Source organism: Convolutriloba macropyga, chromosome 5 (assembly GCF_964194025.1).
Source record: "Convolutriloba macropyga chromosome 5, txConMacr16.3, whole genome shotgun sequence".
Classification (NCBI taxonomy): Eukaryota; Metazoa; Xenacoelomorpha; order Acoela; family Convolutidae; genus Convolutriloba; species Convolutriloba macropyga.
Genome location: NC_134472.1, coordinates 55355478 through 55374857, shown reverse-complemented (window position 1 = coordinate 55374857; position 19380 = coordinate 55355478). Strand labels below are relative to the sequence as shown.

The following is a 19380-nucleotide window of genomic DNA, read 5'->3' as shown; positions in this document are numbered from 1 at the left end:
GTTTCAAATTTGATCTTACACGATATAGCGTTTAATTTAGCGTTGATCTTACATAATTTCCACGATTAAATTTTAGTGTTCACGATATATATTTCAGAGTTCATATACAACGCCTGATTTTTTTTCGCTGATCTTGAAAAATTAGCGTGTAACTTATCGTTGCTTAAGTATTACAAAAATTCTCAATCAGATGAAATTTTGGGTGCAGCTTGACCAGGAAAAAATTTTGGACATTTTATGGTGTCCTATTATAAAAAGGCGAATTTTCATAGCATCAAGAAGTTGTCCAATGATATTGGAGATCCTCAGTGTATAAAAATGACCAATAAGAACAAAACTTTGGTGCTGCTTGTCCAGAAAAAATTAGGGTTCTCATTGGTAATGTTAGACATTTTGATCATTCCTATTTTAGAATTAAATATTGTTCATCAGTTCAAGAAACATTTCACATGCAACCAAACCGGATATTGGAGGTTTACCAAATTTATTCACCTAAAAATTGTGTAACAAAATTGCGGTTCATTTTCGAATTTGACCACTTTTATTTTTCGCTTATATTGCATAATTTTGCACATTTAGTTTAACCCGAGCGAGCAGCTTAATACTAAATCCATCAATGCTAAATTAAACGCAGAATTGGGTAAGAATTACGTCTTAAAACGCAAAAGTAAAACTATGTAAGCTTTGCGATGATTGCGTTGATTTTATGTAAGAGCTATGCTCAATTCAACGAAAAACTATGTACGATCTACGCTCAGAAACGCAAAATTATGTAAAATAAGCTGTAACTTTTGTTGAAAAGTCTTAAAATTCACCGCAAATTAAATAATTTTGCATTGAATGCGTTGAATTTACGTCTCTAAGATCAATGCATTCAAAGCATATTTTTATCAAAATTTTTCTTGTTTTTTATTTGACTTTCCAAAGATAATAGTTCTTGCCGACTTGTGGTACACATGTACCAACTGCTATTTCATTTGAGCACTCATCTTATCGTGAGCAGAGTTAATTAATTTGTCAACTCTATGCGTAAATGAGCTTACTCAGTTTTACCAAGGCTGTGATTAATTTAAGACAATTTTCAGCCGTTCTAATGCCAGTAAATGACCTCTGTTTACCAATTCCGCTAGAAAATTAGGATTCTCTTCTGAAATGAGGTTAACTCGACTGAAGTTCAATTGAGTACTTTCTGGGTACTACAAGCGCTGGAATCAACGCAATTTTGCATTGGTTGCTCTGTATGTAGGTCCACCACGGTAAATAAGTCCCCGGATCTGAGTCTCATAATATTTCAATACTTTATCATAAAAATTCCATTATCTATTTTATTGTGTCTAATTTTCAGATCGTGGAAGTTTAAAGGGGGTTTCCTCTGTAATTTTGGCATTTATTCGGCTGTTAAAATACACAGTCAAAAATTCAGTTCTCCTTGACAGAATGAGTCGTAATATCCTGTTTTTCTGAAAATGATGCACTTTGTTTGCGCAGGTTTCTGTTAGCATGACCAAGCATGCAAGCTAATAGTACTTTTTCACAGCTCTCAATATTTGCTTTCTATGAAAAATGCGAATGTGATTAGATTCTGAATGTTTTTAATGCTGTTGGTCGTGCTGGGTGGAGAGTTATTTGGGTAGGTCAGTGTTGGGATGAGTAGGGACAGACAGTCGCGGATAAGGAAGCCGACCAGTTTCCCGCCCTATTTGTGGAGGACAGAAAATAATTAATGTTAGATGCACATGCATATGCTATTTTATCGTATTCGAAATTCTCGATTTGAACATAACGAACATACTGAGCATGATTTACTGATAGTGATCATGGTAATAATGCCATGCATAATAATTACAGCCAAAACCTCATCGTGCTCAGACAAAGAGCATTTCGCAACTACTTTTGTTCATTGTAGTAGCTGACTGACAAAATTATTGACATAATATAACGAATGAGTACAATTCGTATATAATGGCGAAGAGCTGTTTCGAATTCAATTATAATGTTTGTTAAATGCAACGTTGTGTGAGTTAACTCGGGGTCTTCTTTGCAGACGTTATATGTTTAGCTGCGTTGGGTCTCGTTCTTTTTCTCTTTTTCAATCTATCTCTGTCTCTGTCTCTACGTGTCTTAAAATCATTTCTCCGACTTTGAAAAACCAACCGTCAGCTACCAAAAAGTCTTTCTTTTAGGCGTTTGATTTTTAAAAATTCAAAGTATTAGATATTGGAATTGCATTGCTCGGCTGCTTTTAAAGACCAGGTTACAACTTTCTCATCGAAATGAGATGTCAAATTGGGGTTTGGTCACACTTGAGTAATAAAGTGAGAAAGCATTTAGTATAAGGCTGTAAAATCATTTCGATTTTTTAAAAAGCAGAGTGAGAAATAGCTGGTTTAAAACAATTTTCGTTTTTTCCAAAACAATTGTTTCACTTGCAGTGATTTCACTTCTATACCAAATTTATAACTCTTTATGTTTTCGCAAATGCGACTAAAGATGTTATATCCATTTTAATCCCCAGTCGAAGTTACACTCTAATTCTACACTTAATAAACGTGATCAAGGATGTAAAGTTAATTCCATACATAATCAATGGGGAAAAGTGTGGATAAGGAAATACACTTTACTTAAACACTTATGACCACTCTTGTTACACTCCTTGCAAGAAGTGTAAATTGAGTCGAGGTCCCTGACATATGACGAGAGAACCCAGACACCTTTCAGACAAATGAGACAACCAAATGTCTATGGCCACACCAACCAGACTGATGACCACACAATTCAGACAAAGCTGACAACCCAGTGAACAAGTCATCATGTCCAGATTTCTTCAACTCTTAAAATTTTCCTTCAACTTTGTTACAATTGATTATTCTTTTTTTTCTATTGAATCTTAATTTTACAATCATTTCCCCGTTATTTGTGGAGAAAATCCTCGGCACGGAATGGTTGCAGTTGTTGTGTCCTTCAATTGACATCTAACGTTTTTTATTTTGTTGTATTAGTGAAATATTTGTTTTTGGCCAGATTTGGTGTTTCTTCGTTGAGTTCCAGCTTAGTCTGATAAATAAAAAGCTTCATTTGTTTTTTGATGAAATTTTTTTTGTGAATTAACCTTACCGTTGATATTTAATAGACTTTAACATTTTTTGGTTTGATTGGAAACGGGCTTAATTTTCAATTGCTCCCTTATTTATTAAACCTGTTTTGTCCTTTCACTTAAATATAACATGTCCCAAGAGTTTTATTTTTTGCTTTTTTAAATCCATGTAGTAGTTTTAGTTTGTAGCTAATGGTTTATTCACATTGTGACAACCTGTTTTTAAATGGTCTTAGTTATTGTTTGAATTCGTCCTTGATGTTACGATTAAAAAACTGTTTATAATTTTAAAGGTAAGCTATTTTGATGGCGATCTTCTGTTTTCATTTACAGCTAATTTTTTACAGACTTTGAGGACACTTATTTTAAAGATATCAGCGAAATTTTAATTTATGACAAATTTTTTGTCGGAACCTTACTTGAATTGATTGCTTCACATTTTTTAAACATTGAAAAACAAATAATTTTTGTCATTAGATATTTGTCTGAAGTTTTCGCACTTTTTGGGTCGGAGTTTTTTCATATACAGCACTGATATTAGACATGCAGTTAGACTTGCCCAGTTCTGCTACTGACCTGCAGTTAGGTTATGTTCGCGCTTTATCAAGAACAAACGTATGACAGCATTCACACAGATGTTCTGAAGCTCTGAAAGCTTTCAAGTCACCTACATTCCATTTTTCCAATAAAATTACTCGTTTTTTTTATTAGAAAAGTTCATTACGCCACAAAACACCTTTTTCTCGTAAATTCTCTCGAATCTATTAGTGTTTTCCACTATAGCTCCTAACACTAACCTGTCAATTGGACTTAATGAATAAAAAACCTGATTTGTGCATAGGAGGCTCTCTCATTAGTAATTGCGGATAATGAAGACAAATTGCAATCTAGCAGGTATCGATGAGATGGCTCGTGAAAAAATCGAGTTAAAGAAGAAGTCGATGTGGATGTTAAGTTTTTAGTAAAAGTTTTCTGGAATCAATTTCATGCTAAATTGAAGCTGTTCTCATTATGGACCACAAAAGCCCCTAATTTAAAGTTTCGCGTCAAGTATACTTTTGGAGCCATAAGAGTGTTTTTTGGCGTAATGTTTGTTTTTTTTGTACCTACCATCATAGAAGGCTGTCATATAGTCAAAAGGACTAGTGGTGTCAATCTGATAGATGTCTGGTATATCATGCGCAGTTTTTATCTTGCAGACCGCAGCATACGTTTGATTCAACTTTTGCACTGCCACTCTCTTTACGAACTGCTTCTCTGTCAGAACTGGCCACGGGATCATGACTTTGTAAATTCGAGATTCAATGCTGTTTAGATATCCATCTTCGACTCTAATCTCCAAGTTGGACACTTTGGGAGCAGATGAGCTGTTTCTTGTGAATTTTAATATGCAAAATCGGCTGTCAGAGAAGAAATCTTCAGTTGTATTGCACGATTCAGATGGGTATTTATAATCTAAACGGACGTAAAACGTCAACTTCGGAAAAGCAACAGAAAACAAATAGAAGATAATTTCTTAAACGCCCCGAAAATTAATAATTGTTATTACTAACATTCTAGTTTACTTGGTTTTACACTATAATGAATCATTTATTTTGTTTTTCAGTTATTTTGAGCGACCAAAATTACAAACATAAAATTTCCAGAAGTCAAAAACTTGCAAGATTCTTGCAAGATTCTTGCAAGATTTTGAATCCGGGCTAAAAAATTTTTTATTGAATTCGGTTTTGTAATTTGTTCAATAAACAATAATTTGCTTCAAAGATGTATTCTAAAACATTTTTAACCTGATTTATTTTTTGCCTTGATTGATATTTTGCAAGATTCTTGCAAGATTCTTGCAAGTTTTAAATTCACTCATCACTAGGGTTAATATTGCATAGTGCAAAAATTATATCAATCAACAATGATAGTTCATACCTCCCCATTTTGGGTGAGCGCAATGAAGCATATCATTGCTCAGCTCCGCTCTTTTGGGCTATTCTTAGTTCAATAAGTATTCGCCTCCCCCTCTCATTAAATGAAATGAAACTGCATGCAACTCCTCGCTATTTGAGAGAGATTGTACTTTCTTCAAATATCACTGGAGACATTTTGTTTCACCCGGGTCAAGAAACGCAATGGCAGGTCCACGAATTGCGACAACTGAGAGTGAATGTGCAAGCATTGCAACGAAATAAAAAAAATCCCGCAGATTGATAACTTGTTTTGTCAGCAATGTAGTTTTGTGGCTATTTAATTTTGTGGCTACTTAATATTTTTAATTGGAAAATTTAAGTCAAGGCACACATACTGTCAACAGGACCATCCTTCGTTTTTGAGGAGAAAAATTTTGCTCACGAATCCTTTGTTTTTGAAACTCAGCTTCTTCCTTGACGTCACCGCACAACTTCTCAGCGGCATTATTGATAATCTTCGGTTGCAGAGACGTAGCCACTGTAGAATACAGAAGAGCAGAACTCCAAGACATCCGTGGGTTAAAAAAATGTCACCCGGTGGAAAGTTGCTATCAACCATGAGATTTCGTTTTACGTCTCCTGACAATAAGTGAGCTGTTGAACAGGCTGATGCGACACGGCCGCATACCCTGCCATGTACGAAAACCATGAGAAAGCGTGGTCAGCCAATACATCCCAAGTGCCAGAAGTGCAGTAAGTGCATTCTTCTCTGTGGCCGTAAGTATAATTCAAGGTCTGTAGTTCACTCTCATCAAAAATTATTTACGGAAAAAACGCTGATCTAAAGCATTTTTAGGAATCGAGCCATGAACTTGACCGTACAGGTGTCTTTGACGAAAAAATTTCCCTCGAATGTCTGACTTTCTTTGAAGTCGCGAATATTTTCCAATATGAGTCCTCTTGGATTTTCTTCATTTTACATTAGTTTCTTTTGCAGAATCCTGAGTCAAAATGATCCCATTGTTTGTTTCTTTTCTTTACTGATCCTCTGACTCGGCAACGATGCCACCGTGTTAACCCTGAGTGTTTATGTTGGCAGTTGGTTACCTAGTTTTTGAAGTTAATGGCCGCAAAGTAAGAAAACAGCAATGGGCGCAATGGATTGCTTTGTCGAACACCTGATTAAGCCGAAACAATGCGGTTGAATTTAATCAAAATTGATTAAATTATTACTATCAAATAACCCAAATTAAATTCAAATAACCCAAATCCCGATTGCAGAGCTCCAAACGTTTCAAATGCCACTGAATTGTCTATTTCTACAGAACTTTTAGCCTTTAGGTCGCCCAGTACTTCACAACCTGCTTCGGGGAAATTTGACTTTTTTGAATGCAGTAAGATAAAATCTACAGAGTGCGTGGGACAAAAAACAAAAATTTTAACACACAAGCTGTTTGGACAAAGGTTGCTAAATTTTGTTGTGTGAAACAGATGCTAAAAAAAGCATAGGAGGGTTCCGCAGTGGCTATTTTTTTTAAATTAGCTTCCCGGGAATTTTAGTTTTTGCTAAACTTTGATGCAACCTCCTTTAGGAAAATAGCCTATTGCACTGTTTTCGGTGGCTAAAATTCGTTCCTTTTCTGATTTTTTAGCTTTAACATTAGGTGCCAACACTTTAGACAATAGTTAATAGTTGGACAATAGTTAGAATCTTTAGCCATTTTAATTCTGAAGCGAAGCTTTTTTTGCTGGTTCGGTATTTCTCCTTATTGTCTTCTCGGTTACAAACGTGGTTTTCCAAAGACTACCAAATTATCTAGAGATCTATCGTTGTAAAAGCTCAAAGAACCGTAGGTCCATATTAGGATTACGCTTTGTGCGTCCACAATAGCTCGATCTGAAAGTCCAATTTTAGATTGAAATTTTTTTGCCAAATACAAATTTTATGAACACACTTGTTCAGGGTTGGAGCGGACATCTTAGACAATTTGCACCGGAAAATTATTGAATCAAAATGAGAATTTGACACATTGGTGCTCAATATTGTCATTAGGTCAATGAAAAATTTTTTTAAAATTAATTGAAGTGTATTCTCTTTTCTTTATTGTCAGAGAATCAACTTTGCGCAGATTTACTTACGAGCGGGTTACTTTTGCTGTATCCCCTTCTATATATTTTTTCCATCACTAGATTTTTCTTTCCCGTCATCTTTGATACAATTTTATATTTTTGCTTTATATGAATCAAACAGAAGCAATTACAAGTGAAATTCCTTTTTCAAAAAGTATATTATAAATGGTCTCTAGAATCACCATGTTTCCAACTATGAGATCTTTAATTTGCGTCATCAAGAAGCAATGACATGAAGCACACTAGTCTTAAAATAACTTACAGGAAAAAAATTTCACGGGAAAATAATGCCAATAAATTGTTCTAGTTTCCTATTAGAAAAATGTATTTGTTGTATTCACCAGAGTTAACAACTCTATGATTCACAGATATCATAACTAACAGTTGGCACGGAACATTAGAATAAGACTATTTAAGAAGATACTCAAGTTTAGAACTCAATTCTTTCGCATTGGATTTCCTCCCCATCAAAAATGTTGTTGACGTTAGCTTGACCCAAAACTTTACCGTCGATGAATGATGAGCTCTTTTCTCTTTTCTCTTTTTTCTGTTTTTAAATCAAATTAAGATTTTAAAAACTTCATTAGTGTACATGGACTAATAAAATCCGTCGACTGAAAAAATACATTATGAACAGAAATCAATAACTATGCTGTTTCATTCATATAATGTTTCATAGATTTTATGGTACCACCTGAGTTCGTTTTAATGTAGGATTAACCGCCGGCTAAATAACAATTTCAACCAACTAAACAAACAAAACAAACCATCAAACAAAAATTTGCTCAAAACGAGTGCTTTGATCTCAGACAAAATTTGTGCAAATGAGAGACAGACAAGCTCTGCAGTCGATTTTCAATAACTTATTCTATCCGACTCCACAAAAATGCCTTTAAACCAATTGGTGGAATTGATCGACAAATGGGTTGATTTATATTACACAAAGGCGTTTTATGAGCAAAAAAGAGAAAGTCCTTATGCACTGTTTGTATTTGGTTCGGGGGAGCCTGCGAAAAACTAAGATATGAGTACTTTGTTGCCATATTTTTGCCATTATCAAAAAACTTGCGTTATTGTTCCGACCCACTTGTGGGGGAGGAACTATATACTCAAATGGGTTTTTTTTTGTTCCGTGAATTTTGGCCGATCGATATATTCATCGTAGAAAAACGTTAGTAGTATCATTGAAAAGCTCGTCCAGCGTAGAATGCGAAATTAAAAAGATTTTTTGAAATTCGTTTTTTTCGACGAGTTATCAAGGTTTAAAGTTTTGTGTGAACACGCGATGTTTGGCGTGATTTTGTTCACTTTTAGAGGAATTTTCGTTCAAAATAAGACCTTTTCTGTAAAAAAATATTAAGTCAAAATTACATTTCACGACACAAAATTAATCAATTTTTTGTTCCTAATATGACAAAAGGCGATAAGAAGAATAGTTCTGGTCTCATAGGAAAGTTTATTATGAAAAAAATCCGAATTCTAAGAGAGCTCCTTTTTTAGAAAACGTTTCATATTTTTTTTTTGTTTTTTTAAGTCACCTAGAGGCTAGTCACTTTTCACATCGACGTTTCGTTAATGACGAACCTCATTTAGAGTCAAATGAAGCCCATTGAACAAAAAAGTCGCTTTCAAGGAATCGCTCATGTTCTTTTTGGCTTCGACTCTGAGTTTTCGTAACTTTAATTGAAATTTCATTTTCTTTTTTAGGTTTCACAAAATTTTTGAAGTCCTGTGGTATGGACTCGCAGACTAAAAGTGCAACAGATTTCGTAATGTGCATTAACTGAACCTATCTAGTGCTTCAAATGGACAGCTAATGGCTGTTATGACTTTCAAGATATATTTTCGGAAACTTTTTTCAACCCTAACCAATCATAAACTTATTTTCGTGAAATATAAGTCAGTCTCATTAATTACAAGACGTTTTTCTTTCCTACCTCAACCAAAATTAATCTGGTTAGCGTTGTTGTCTTTCTAACTGTTCGTCATTTGACTTCAATGTCACAAGATTTCAAAAAAGTTTCAAAATTTTTGGATATTTTTGTACTATTGGCCCTTCTTGAAATCTGAACTTATTATATTTATATTGATAGCTCCCATTGGCTTAAAGATGACGTTAGGATGATCATCATACATAAAGTTTTCCAGAGAAAGACGTGTGGTTTAAATGATTTCGACACTTTCTTCTCCCACTTTTCTACTGAATTTTTGGTTTTTGCCTATACTTATGGTTGTTTTCATAGTCATAAAACTTATTGTGATCTCTTATTGATAAATTACGCTTGACAATTATCCTTGTTTTTCTATTGAGGCATAAGTGAGCGTATTTATTGATATCCGTTGAAAGCTATTGAATTTAATGTCTGTCAAAACTTTTAAAATACTTTTTCAAAATTATTTTTTTTAAACATTAACCAACCGTAAACTTATTTTCGTGAACTCTAACTCAGTCTCAGTAATGTAAGGACTCTTTTTTTCCTCCTTCAACCAAAATTTTTCTAGTTAGTGATTTTATCTTCCAACTATAGGTTTTGACTTCGATGCATGAATTTCATTATTTTTTTTAATTTCATGATTTTTTTTTCGTAATTCTGGTTCATTTTGAAATCTTATCAAATTATCTGAATATTGATAGTTCCCCTTGGCTTAGAGGACACGGTAAATGGATCATATATAACGTTTTCAGATAAATATTTATCGTTTAAATGGCCCCGACACTTTCTTCTTGCACTTTTCTAATGAACTTTTGGATTTTGGCTGTATTTGTTGCTGTTTTCATAGTCAGTGACTTGTTTCGATGATTTATGTATTACCAACATCTTTTATCGTTTTAGTCCCACTGAGGCATAACTTAGCGTATTTATTGGCTTCCCTTGAAATCTATTAAATTTAATGAGTGGTATTTTAAATGAGTGGTATATTTGTTTCTTTTTCTCTTCTTTTAGGACATTCGGGTAGTAACAGATCACAATGATTTTCAAATGTGGCCCAAACAAACTCGTTTAGTTTTTCAGTAGAATTTTAGCTGAATCAATATAAATAAAAACTGAAATAAAAACACATAATATTCAGATAATAGCTGTTGATTTTAATGGCTCCAATAATTTGTGTTTTGGCATATTGTTTGTAATTTTTGAATTTTTTGTATCTTTAGTCCGTTCTCATGGTTTTTTTAACCCAAGACAGGTCCCATTGGTTTCATAATGACTTTTTACTAAATTTGAGAAGAAGTATTTTGTTATAAGCTTGTGATTTTTAAGACTTTTAAAATTATTTGGTTTAAAAAAGGTTGATTGATTTTTGAAGTTGGCCTCATTATTTTTTCTCTTTGTGCACTTGTTACTTAGTCTCAATAAGGAAAGTTTCCATATGCTGTGTAAATAGGAAAAAGTTAGTTTGTATAGTTAAGGTTTTATCTGATTGCATTTTGACGTTGTTACTAGGTGCTCTTAAATTCAGATAGAGTTTTTGCCTTGAATTTTTTGTTTTTGTTTATTTTGTTGTTCGTTTTTTTTTCTCGTAGTCTTTTTATGGCAGATCTCTTGAGTGTTGTAATGAGGCATGGCATTATGTAATTCAATTAGTAGTTAGGTTGTGTAACAAGTTTTTAAACTCAAACATATATTTTTGTTATCTCTTATTTGGTTGACAATTAAGTCAAAAATGTAGATGAGCTCGGGTCGGAACATCATGTGCGAACGCACATTAACGAGCCGCCTTGTTATTATTAAAATATATTATCAGGATTCTTCAGTTTTTCTTTCATTGGGTTATCTTTCTGTTCATGCAGTGCTCCAAAGTTTTCTAGTGAAATGCTGAGAACCTTTTCCAATGGAACAGGTAAGTAAATTGTCACTGCTAATAACTAACCCGATACTGGTATTTGAAGTACATCCGATTCCAGTTGAGCTGCAAATCCTTTGAAGTGGCCGACGAAGAATACCCAAATTTCCACCACACTGCAGTCCCCAGAAGAAATTGCGTTTTGTTCGGTACTATATTTCTCAATCATTAGAGGATTGTACGCAAGAAAAGAAATAGTTTCGCTAAGATAAAATTGTTTTGGCTGGTATAAACACTAATTAGCTTGCTGCAATAAAAATAATAATTTAAAAGTTGAATAATGAGAACGTACGAATAATTCATACTGAGAAATTGTGCTGTTTTTGGTTAGAATTTAAAATACCTCAGATAGCTGAAAATGCTTTTTGCTTCTTCATGTAATACAAATTGAAATGTTCCCTTTTTTTAGTTAAATGCTCATTACAAAACAACTTATGTCAAATTTTTTTCTGATGCAATAAAACCCATGCAACTAAAAATAACTATCAACTGAATCTTGACTTGTGAAAGAATGGTTTCTGTTTTGTCTTTTGCAATCAAAAGGTTATCTTGTAAAATCGCGCAGGACTTTGAATATTTTCCAGCATATGTTAAAAAATCAAGCTAAGAAAGGAAGCGCTCTTGCTCAGCCCACAACCTTTAATTTAATAGTTTAACTATCAAAACGCAGTAAAACAAAAGGGAAGGCAGGATTATTTTCATCAACTGAAAAACATTCGAAACTGACATTCCGAGCAAATGAAAATTGCTACGAGTATATTGTGAAATGAAAAACCAGAACCAGAGGTGGTTGGTATAGAATTGGCAATACAGGAAAATGACAACAACATAAAAAACGAATAACAATTGCCAATTTTGTATTTTAGATTAAATGAAATCAAAATGGAGAATCTCTAAATGGAATCTGAACAACTTGAAAACTAAAAATAAATTTTACAACTCACCCAGAATGGAAACAACGACGCCAAAAATACTTGCGCCCTTCAAGCATGATTTGGACCAAGTCATGGAAAAGAAGTGACAAATTTTCATCTTCAAAAGTGCTGAATTGTGGTTTTGTTTTTTGTAAATATTGTTCTTGAACCAACTGCCAAGTTTTTGGCAATGGTTATGGGTTTCAAGGACGAAAACATACAAAACAATTTAATTTTATAATCATATTGCAGGTCAATTTCGCAAGTTTTGAGAAGTAACGAAGTAAACAAATTTTCTGCATTAATTTTTTTTAAAAAAATTCTGTACACCAATTGGAAATTGTTTGGAAATTCTTCCAGGAAAAAGAGTGGGAGGTAACGCAATAGCCAGCATGTAATCAATATCTAAATAGGATTTGAAATTTGTGAATGAATTGTGTTTCAGGCAGCGTTCAAAAAACAATTTTTTTCAGTAGATTGAAAAAATGGATTCAAACATCATCACAAAGCTCTGAAATATAATCACAAGGTCTAGAAGACATCAAAAACAGGAAGCCTATTAGCGTCCGGCTTGTTCAATAGTGATAAAACGTCTGTTTTTGGTGGTTTTTAGAGCTACAATAGTCAATCAACTGTCGGAAAATTTACTAAACTCAAGTTAGAAAATGATTTTTTAAAGAATTTCTAGTATGGTTTCTATGTTTTGTCCTCATCTTTTTTCGCTCATTCTGGATTTAGAACACGAAGCTTAGGACGTTGATACCTAAAAAAATTATAGGAGAATTACGCCTGAACAGATAACATAACCTTATGCTGTCTCCAATCAAAACAAAACAAAACGAAATGAAACAACACAAAAAAACGCAGTATAGCTAAATAAGTGACGGAAAGTTTTGTCAAGTGGAGTGAAAAACTCATTTTGGTTGTTTTTTATATAATCTGCGTTTTCTCCTCCTCTTTTTTATTTCTGGGCTGGCGGTCTGCAAAAACTGATATATCAAAATAAACAACAGGGGTAATAGTACGGCAAGTAACATAGGAATGTAGATAAAAAAATTCGTTCAAGATTTGAGTTCCAAATCAAACAATTTGTTAAAAGCAAGATTTGCAATATTCTTACAATTTTTTGCAACAGTTTGAGTTCCGCTATGCCTTTTCTGAATTGTGCAGCTTGTCTCAAAGTAACGAGCCGCTTGATAAATTACTGTCCAGAACTGTATACAGTTTTTCAATAATTTAGAAAAAGTTCAATTCTTGCCTGATTTTTGCTAGCGTATTGCAAGTTTTGAATCATCTTGCAAGAATGTTGCCAGACTAACAATAAGAAAAAACTAAAGTTTTCACACTGCTGCCTTATCAAATATTCTCCACGAAACCACTCAGATATTCACATTTAAAAAAATTGAAACTGCTGTTAACTTCTTATTGCATGGCTTTTAATATCTTCCATAAAGAGAGCCAGACTATTCAAAATTAAATTTGTTTCCAAACAATTTTTTTTTCAAAAATTGCTTCAAAAGCAGAAGTAAACAACAAAATAAAGACCATACTTCCGATAAAAGTTTTTGGGAAATTTTTCAACGAAAGCAAAAGTTCTAATTGGAAGGTAAAGCGAACATCAAATCAATCAGCACGCTAAGGCATGAACATGACAAATCTAGTTAATAAAAAGATTGGCCTCTACAGTTCCTAATGATTAATAAAGAGTAATAATTTGTTAAGGTTAATTTTTTTTTTTGATTACCATATTTTAATTAAATCTGCGTGGTCTCCATTATCAAATAATCTTGGTTTATATTGCTCTAAAATTTAAATGTTTGCTGATTTTTTCTTATTGCCAATCTTAAGGTTTTCTCCGATCTCTGACATTTCTTCCTCTCTCCCTCAGCCTTTTAACTCTCGTTTTTTAATTTCCTCGCGTTAATGAACTGCGCTCAAGTACCCTCCTGTTGTATTACATTGCTTAAGAAAATACTCCCCTCTCATTGGGTGAGTACAATAAGAATTCTGGCTTGTTTCTAATTCATCAAGAGATTGATTCAGCTCAACACAGACGTCTAGGAAAAGTTATCTTCACATTGCGTCCCACACAATCGGGTCGCTGATTATCACACAGTTCAACTAATTGCTGCGTTCAACTACGGAGCTCGAGACAACAGCATATTAGCTGATCCTCTTATGATGACAACAGAAAGTGACTGAACTGCTCTGTCGAAGGCAATGGATTGTCCCACCGACTGATAATTTCTGCTATCAGCTAACAACGACATGCGCAGTAACGCCTTCTTCAGAGTCCTCGACAGACCGCCCAAAACTTCAATTGCCAGCGGGACGAACATAATTCCTTGTTGAGCACAACTATTTTCATACTGAGCATATTTTCGATCTTCAGCAGCTTCAATTGCATAGCCTGACTTCTCTGCCGCATGAGAAATAATGTTCGGTTGCAGAGAGGAAGTCACGGTTATGTCTAGAGCAGCAGATTGGCCAGATTTCCAACAAGGCAGATAGACGTCTCCTGGGCGTGAGTTGTTTTCCGCAATGAGATTGCGTTTTTCAATTACTGGAGACAAGTTAGCTGCTGAACAGGCAGAAGCTATACGATCGCGAATTCTATCGTGCCTTGAAATCGCATCTCCCCTTCCATGGCAGGCGACTGCATGGTCACCAAACGTGTCCAATGTACCTGACTTACAGTAAGGACATTTTCTTTCTTGATCATAAACCGCGATCCCGAGCCTGTACTTGACACTGACTTGAAATTCCTTAGCCGAAAAGTGTAGACCTATAGCGGGAATTGGAGGCGCGGCAAGCCATGCTCCGGAATGAGGCAGGCATAGTGATTGGAGTCTTGCTTTCTCCCTAGTTGACGTCTGATTTCTTATTAGGTCAGCAAGTTTTTCTTTATCAAGTGCTTCTTGGATCTTATTTTGCGTGTGCGAAAGTAGATTGAACTGTTCCAGACTCTGTTTTAACTCTTTAAAAGTGTCACTTTCTGAGGGACGCCTGCTTGTTATTTTGTTCACCAGCTCGTCTGAGGCTAAAATTGAGCCCACAAACGCACTTTTGTATTGCTCTTGTGACTGTCTGACGCCTAGTCCCGACAAACTGATAGGTAAGGAAGACTGTTTCCATGCGTCATCATCAATAATTGAGCCAATAATTTGATCCAACACTTCTCTTTGGCCGTCATCGAAACTTTTTAATACTTCGAGCATCTCGTTTGATGGTGTGTTAGTTCGTAAAGAGTATACTAGTTTCGGAGTTCCCAAACAGTAACGAAGGATACCCAATGCACATTGAGGATCGTTGAGGTGATGTAAATTATCCAGCATAGATAAAATTTTTTGAACTCTCCTCTTCAAACAAGAAGCGACAAACTCTTTTGAACCAACTGCAGCACCCAGAATTTCAAAACCGTTTCCCAAATTCCTTTTTACTGCGTGATCAACGGAGGGTAAATCTTTAATTGACCACAGCTCACATTTGTCTTTTCTCAAGATTAGGCCTCTCTCAGGGCCTTCATTGGCTAGGATTTCAAGCGTTTGTTTGATCTGATCTTCGGAACCAGCAATAAACCCATCATCTAGGTACCAAGTGTGCTGTACCAAATCCGGAACTGAAGTCTTGATCTTCTGTATGATCGGCCATAACGTCAAGGAGAACAATAACGGTCCCAGCGGATCACCCTGCTGAACACCCGACTCACTTTGAATGATTGCATTGTTATAAAAGAGTGGTGTGTGCTGGGAGTAGCAAAAATTGGTGAAGGCGGCAATTCCTGGAATAAATTCATAAGTTGCTTTTAATAAGTGTGATCGCTTGACTGAGTTAAAAGCGTTTTGGAAATCAATTTGAAGCACGCCTTCGTCCTTCTGAGAACTCACTATGTTATCGTATGTAATTTTTGACGAATGAATGATTGCCTCAGCGCCTCCGCTAATGCCGACTCCCAATTGCAAACTATCAAATAGCTCAATTGCTTCTGATTTAGCTTCACTTGCCAAGCATTTTGCTATGAGGCGTCGCAACACTTCGCCAACTGCTATCGGACGCACCCCACCTTTCATTTTGGATAAAGTCGTGAGTGAAGCGCAGCAGAGTGCTTTGGAAATAAAAACAGGAAAGAGACCCCTACTACCAAAGTTTACAAAGTTTGTTATCGCTTTCAGTGCAAACTCGGACCGATCAGGTGCAGTGCAGTCTACTGCGTGCTGAAGATGTTCTGGAAACATCTTAGAGGGACCGGCTGCAGTGTGCTTGCTGAATGTCTTTAGTTGTTCATAAACTGCGTTTTCACTAAATTGGAACGCATTGGATGCAATATCGTCAGGTAAACTGACATCAGGTATTGGTTCTTTCGGGTGTAATTTTTCCAGTGCTTTGAATGTAGCTTTGTTATCGGGTGCGAGACCTTCAGAAGCTAAAACTTTAGCAGCTCGGCCATATTGGCCTTGTAGGCACAACGTCTTCGCTCTGACCGATATTTCTTCAATGCTGTTAGTTCTCTGTCTTTTTGATTGTTTCAAGGAGACAGCTTCTGACCAAAGCTTCCCATATTCACCGGCGTTCCAACGATCAAAACGTTCTGCAAGACGTTGGTCTTGATTGCGCTTTTGCTTTTTGCCTCCGCGGTTACAAGCACGTAGAACGCATTTTGAAACCGCAAAAAGTTTTTGCCAATTTGTCTCATTGTCTGGAGCCTCAACACATTCAAGAAGAATACTTGATAGCAATTGAGACCATCTTGCTCTGAATTTGATAGGAACAAAGCGACAGGTTGGCACGTACAAACTCAATATTGTCAACACATCTGGCAATTTGTTACTTTCTGACTTTATTGAGAGATCAATACGTTCAAAAAATGAGTTATTCAACTGACTGGAATCAGTTGAATCACAGGAGATCAGTAGATTGTCTATTTTAATTGAGAGTTCTGTGTTAACTTTCCGACGGCTGCACAACTGCTCTTTGTATTTTGAGTACGCCCAAATTGATTTTGAATTGAACCAAGCGTCGTGCTCTGACCCCCAACCAAAATATCTTATTTTGGTGTACTGATCGCAGTTTTCCAGTACTTGAACTCTGTAGAGTTTATCTGCGGTATCTGGCAGAAAAAGAATTGTGCCTGCAGCTACGTGAAAAAACTCTTTAACACAAACATTTTGCAACTCCTGGGTCAAACCCGTATGCATGTCTTTGCTGGTTTCAGGATTTTGTGGTTCGCTTTGTGTGCCTACATTCTCTAATTGCTGTGCACCACTCTCGTCGAAAATTGCATTTCTTAAGTTGTATTTCATTTTGAAAAAACCACAGGTTGGGGGAACTAATTTTGGAAACTACCCCAACAAACAAAGACTGTTGTATGTTGTAAGACGATTGTTTTCACAGGCAAACCGCCCCAGAAAACTTGAGGGACAGACTGGGCTGGGGGGGGGGGGTATTAGGAACAATCTCACCGGATATAAGGCACTTCGTCTAGTCCCACAGACAGGACGCAAAAACAGGAAACTTCTGTAAATTTCTCTTGTTTGCTTGTTGATTTCGCTTAACGAGCTAACAAAGCTAACAACGCACGTGCACTCTATTTTAAACGAAACTATTTTAATTCAATCCAGATCAAAAAAAGGAGAAAAGGAAAATTGAGTCATAAAAAATAGCACGGGAATAATATCACAAGAAACTAAAAGGAGCAAGTTGCACCATAGCTCGCGCCACATACAAATTATAAGGTATGACGACACACGATTTATATAGTGACCCCATACGATGACCTCATAAACGTATAATAACTACTCAGTTCTGAAGAAAATGGAAAATCTTTTAAATGTAAATGCGGTAGTTAATTGCGATTGGGTGTAAATCTAGAGGTCAAAATTACTAATAAATTGTCAAGTCTCAAAAATGTTGTACTTTTTCATCTGTTGAACAGAAGCAATTTCCTCATGGAAAGTTGTTCACTGAAGATGACGTTTTCACCTTCCACCAAGTTTAAATCAACCTGTTCTTTGATGAAGACCATGTCGGTTGAACTAGACATCCCTTGAAGTCGTCCCATGTAGGGAAAAATCTCGACCTGAAACAGTTAAACCGATCGAATTGTCCCCTTTTAATTATGGCTGATACAGTACTTATAGATAATCCAGGTTTTTTGAAGAGCAATTATATACGGAACAGTTGATTAAAAAAATGAATTTTTGAAGAAACCTGCCTAATAACTCATCAATTTTTTTCCAATGACACCTTTCTTAATGGCTGGCTTTTGTCGGAGAACAATTTTTAATAGAGCGCCTCTAGCATCCTTAACAAACATGGTGAAGAAATAGAAGTTCCGAGAAAATGTTTGACATACGGAAAAAATGGAACAGCTGTCACTTTTCACTAATTTTAGCTTGATCTTCTTTGGTTGTTAGGGTGGTAAAAATTTTTACAGTTTGCATTTTTCAGCGGGCCACTTTGTATTGTTATTGATGGGGTAGTGATCAATATCTGACCAATGAACTTCTGAATAAATATTTTTGATTTCTGCTTTAGTTTCAGGTTTTTACAGAAACTTTATTTTTTTCCGAAAAGTTTTTTAAAACTATTTAAAACCATTAACAAAACGACCTGTTTCCTTTAGCGGATGTGAACAAAACAGTGCCAGAATTTGCTCTGCATTATCTACTTTGATTCAAAAGTAGCCGTTATATTGGTATATAAAATCAAAGAGGGTTAAAAATTGCCTTCAAAGATGATCGCATTTGGCGGGAGGGGCCATAAAATGAGTAGACATTTTTCGATAGATTTAATGGCTTCGTAGCGCAATAGCGCCAAATACGCACGACCTTTTTTGCATTGGAGTAGCAACTCTTTTTAACAAGTCTTTGAAACTTATTCTGAGCAGGTTTTTAAGGAAAATGTTTGTTTTATTGAGCTGATTCTTATTAAAAGATGTCATTGACCAAGTACTTTTCCATCGTTTGTTGATTTTTTGCATATAAACACGTAGACAAAAAATTCTCGGAAACAATATATCATCTTATTGTTTCTCGGCATAGAGAACTGCAGTCTGACAATTATCTGTTGAACATCAGTTTTAAAAAATCTTGGGAGATACCCCAGAAAGTTTTTCGTTCCACTTCAGAACTCAAAAAAGTTTTTTTTACAAAAAATTCATCAAAAAATTAAAATTGATTAGTGTAACGGCTGCTCTCCTATCAAAGTCAAGGAAAACTTAACACTGCCCAGTTCGTTTCAGCGGTTTCAAATCTGTCCGGATATTGTATTTTTGCAGTTAACTTTTGTGAACTGTATTATCCGCTATACTCTAGAATGCCGTTGCATTACTTAACACTCAATAATTTCAAATAACTACTTTTTCAGCTTTGCTGAATAACAAATAACTTCTCTTCAATTAAGTGAAAATCCAAAATTTCAAATAAACAATTAGTCTCAAATTAGAGGTTTTTTAATGGTATCTCCTTAACCACAAACGCTAGTGAGATAAAATTTCACAGGA

The 19380-nt window shown here is 35.2% G+C and overlaps 1 protein-coding gene across 1 annotated transcript in view; it reads right to left on the bottom strand.

The window, feature by feature from the left end:
- Positions 1–19380, bottom strand: part of LOC142340421 (uncharacterized) — a 148468-nt gene that overhangs the window by 54949 nt on the left and 74139 nt on the right. The window contains exons 10-12 of the mRNA XM_075390997.1: positions 17824–17955; positions 10993–11083; positions 4205–4549 (exon numbers count right to left, since the gene is read on the bottom strand). Of these exons, the coding sequence (XP_075247112.1) occupies positions 4205–4549; positions 10993–11083; positions 17824–17955 (568 nt within the window). The remainder of the gene's footprint in view (positions 1–4204; positions 4550–10992; positions 11084–17823; positions 17956–19380) is intronic.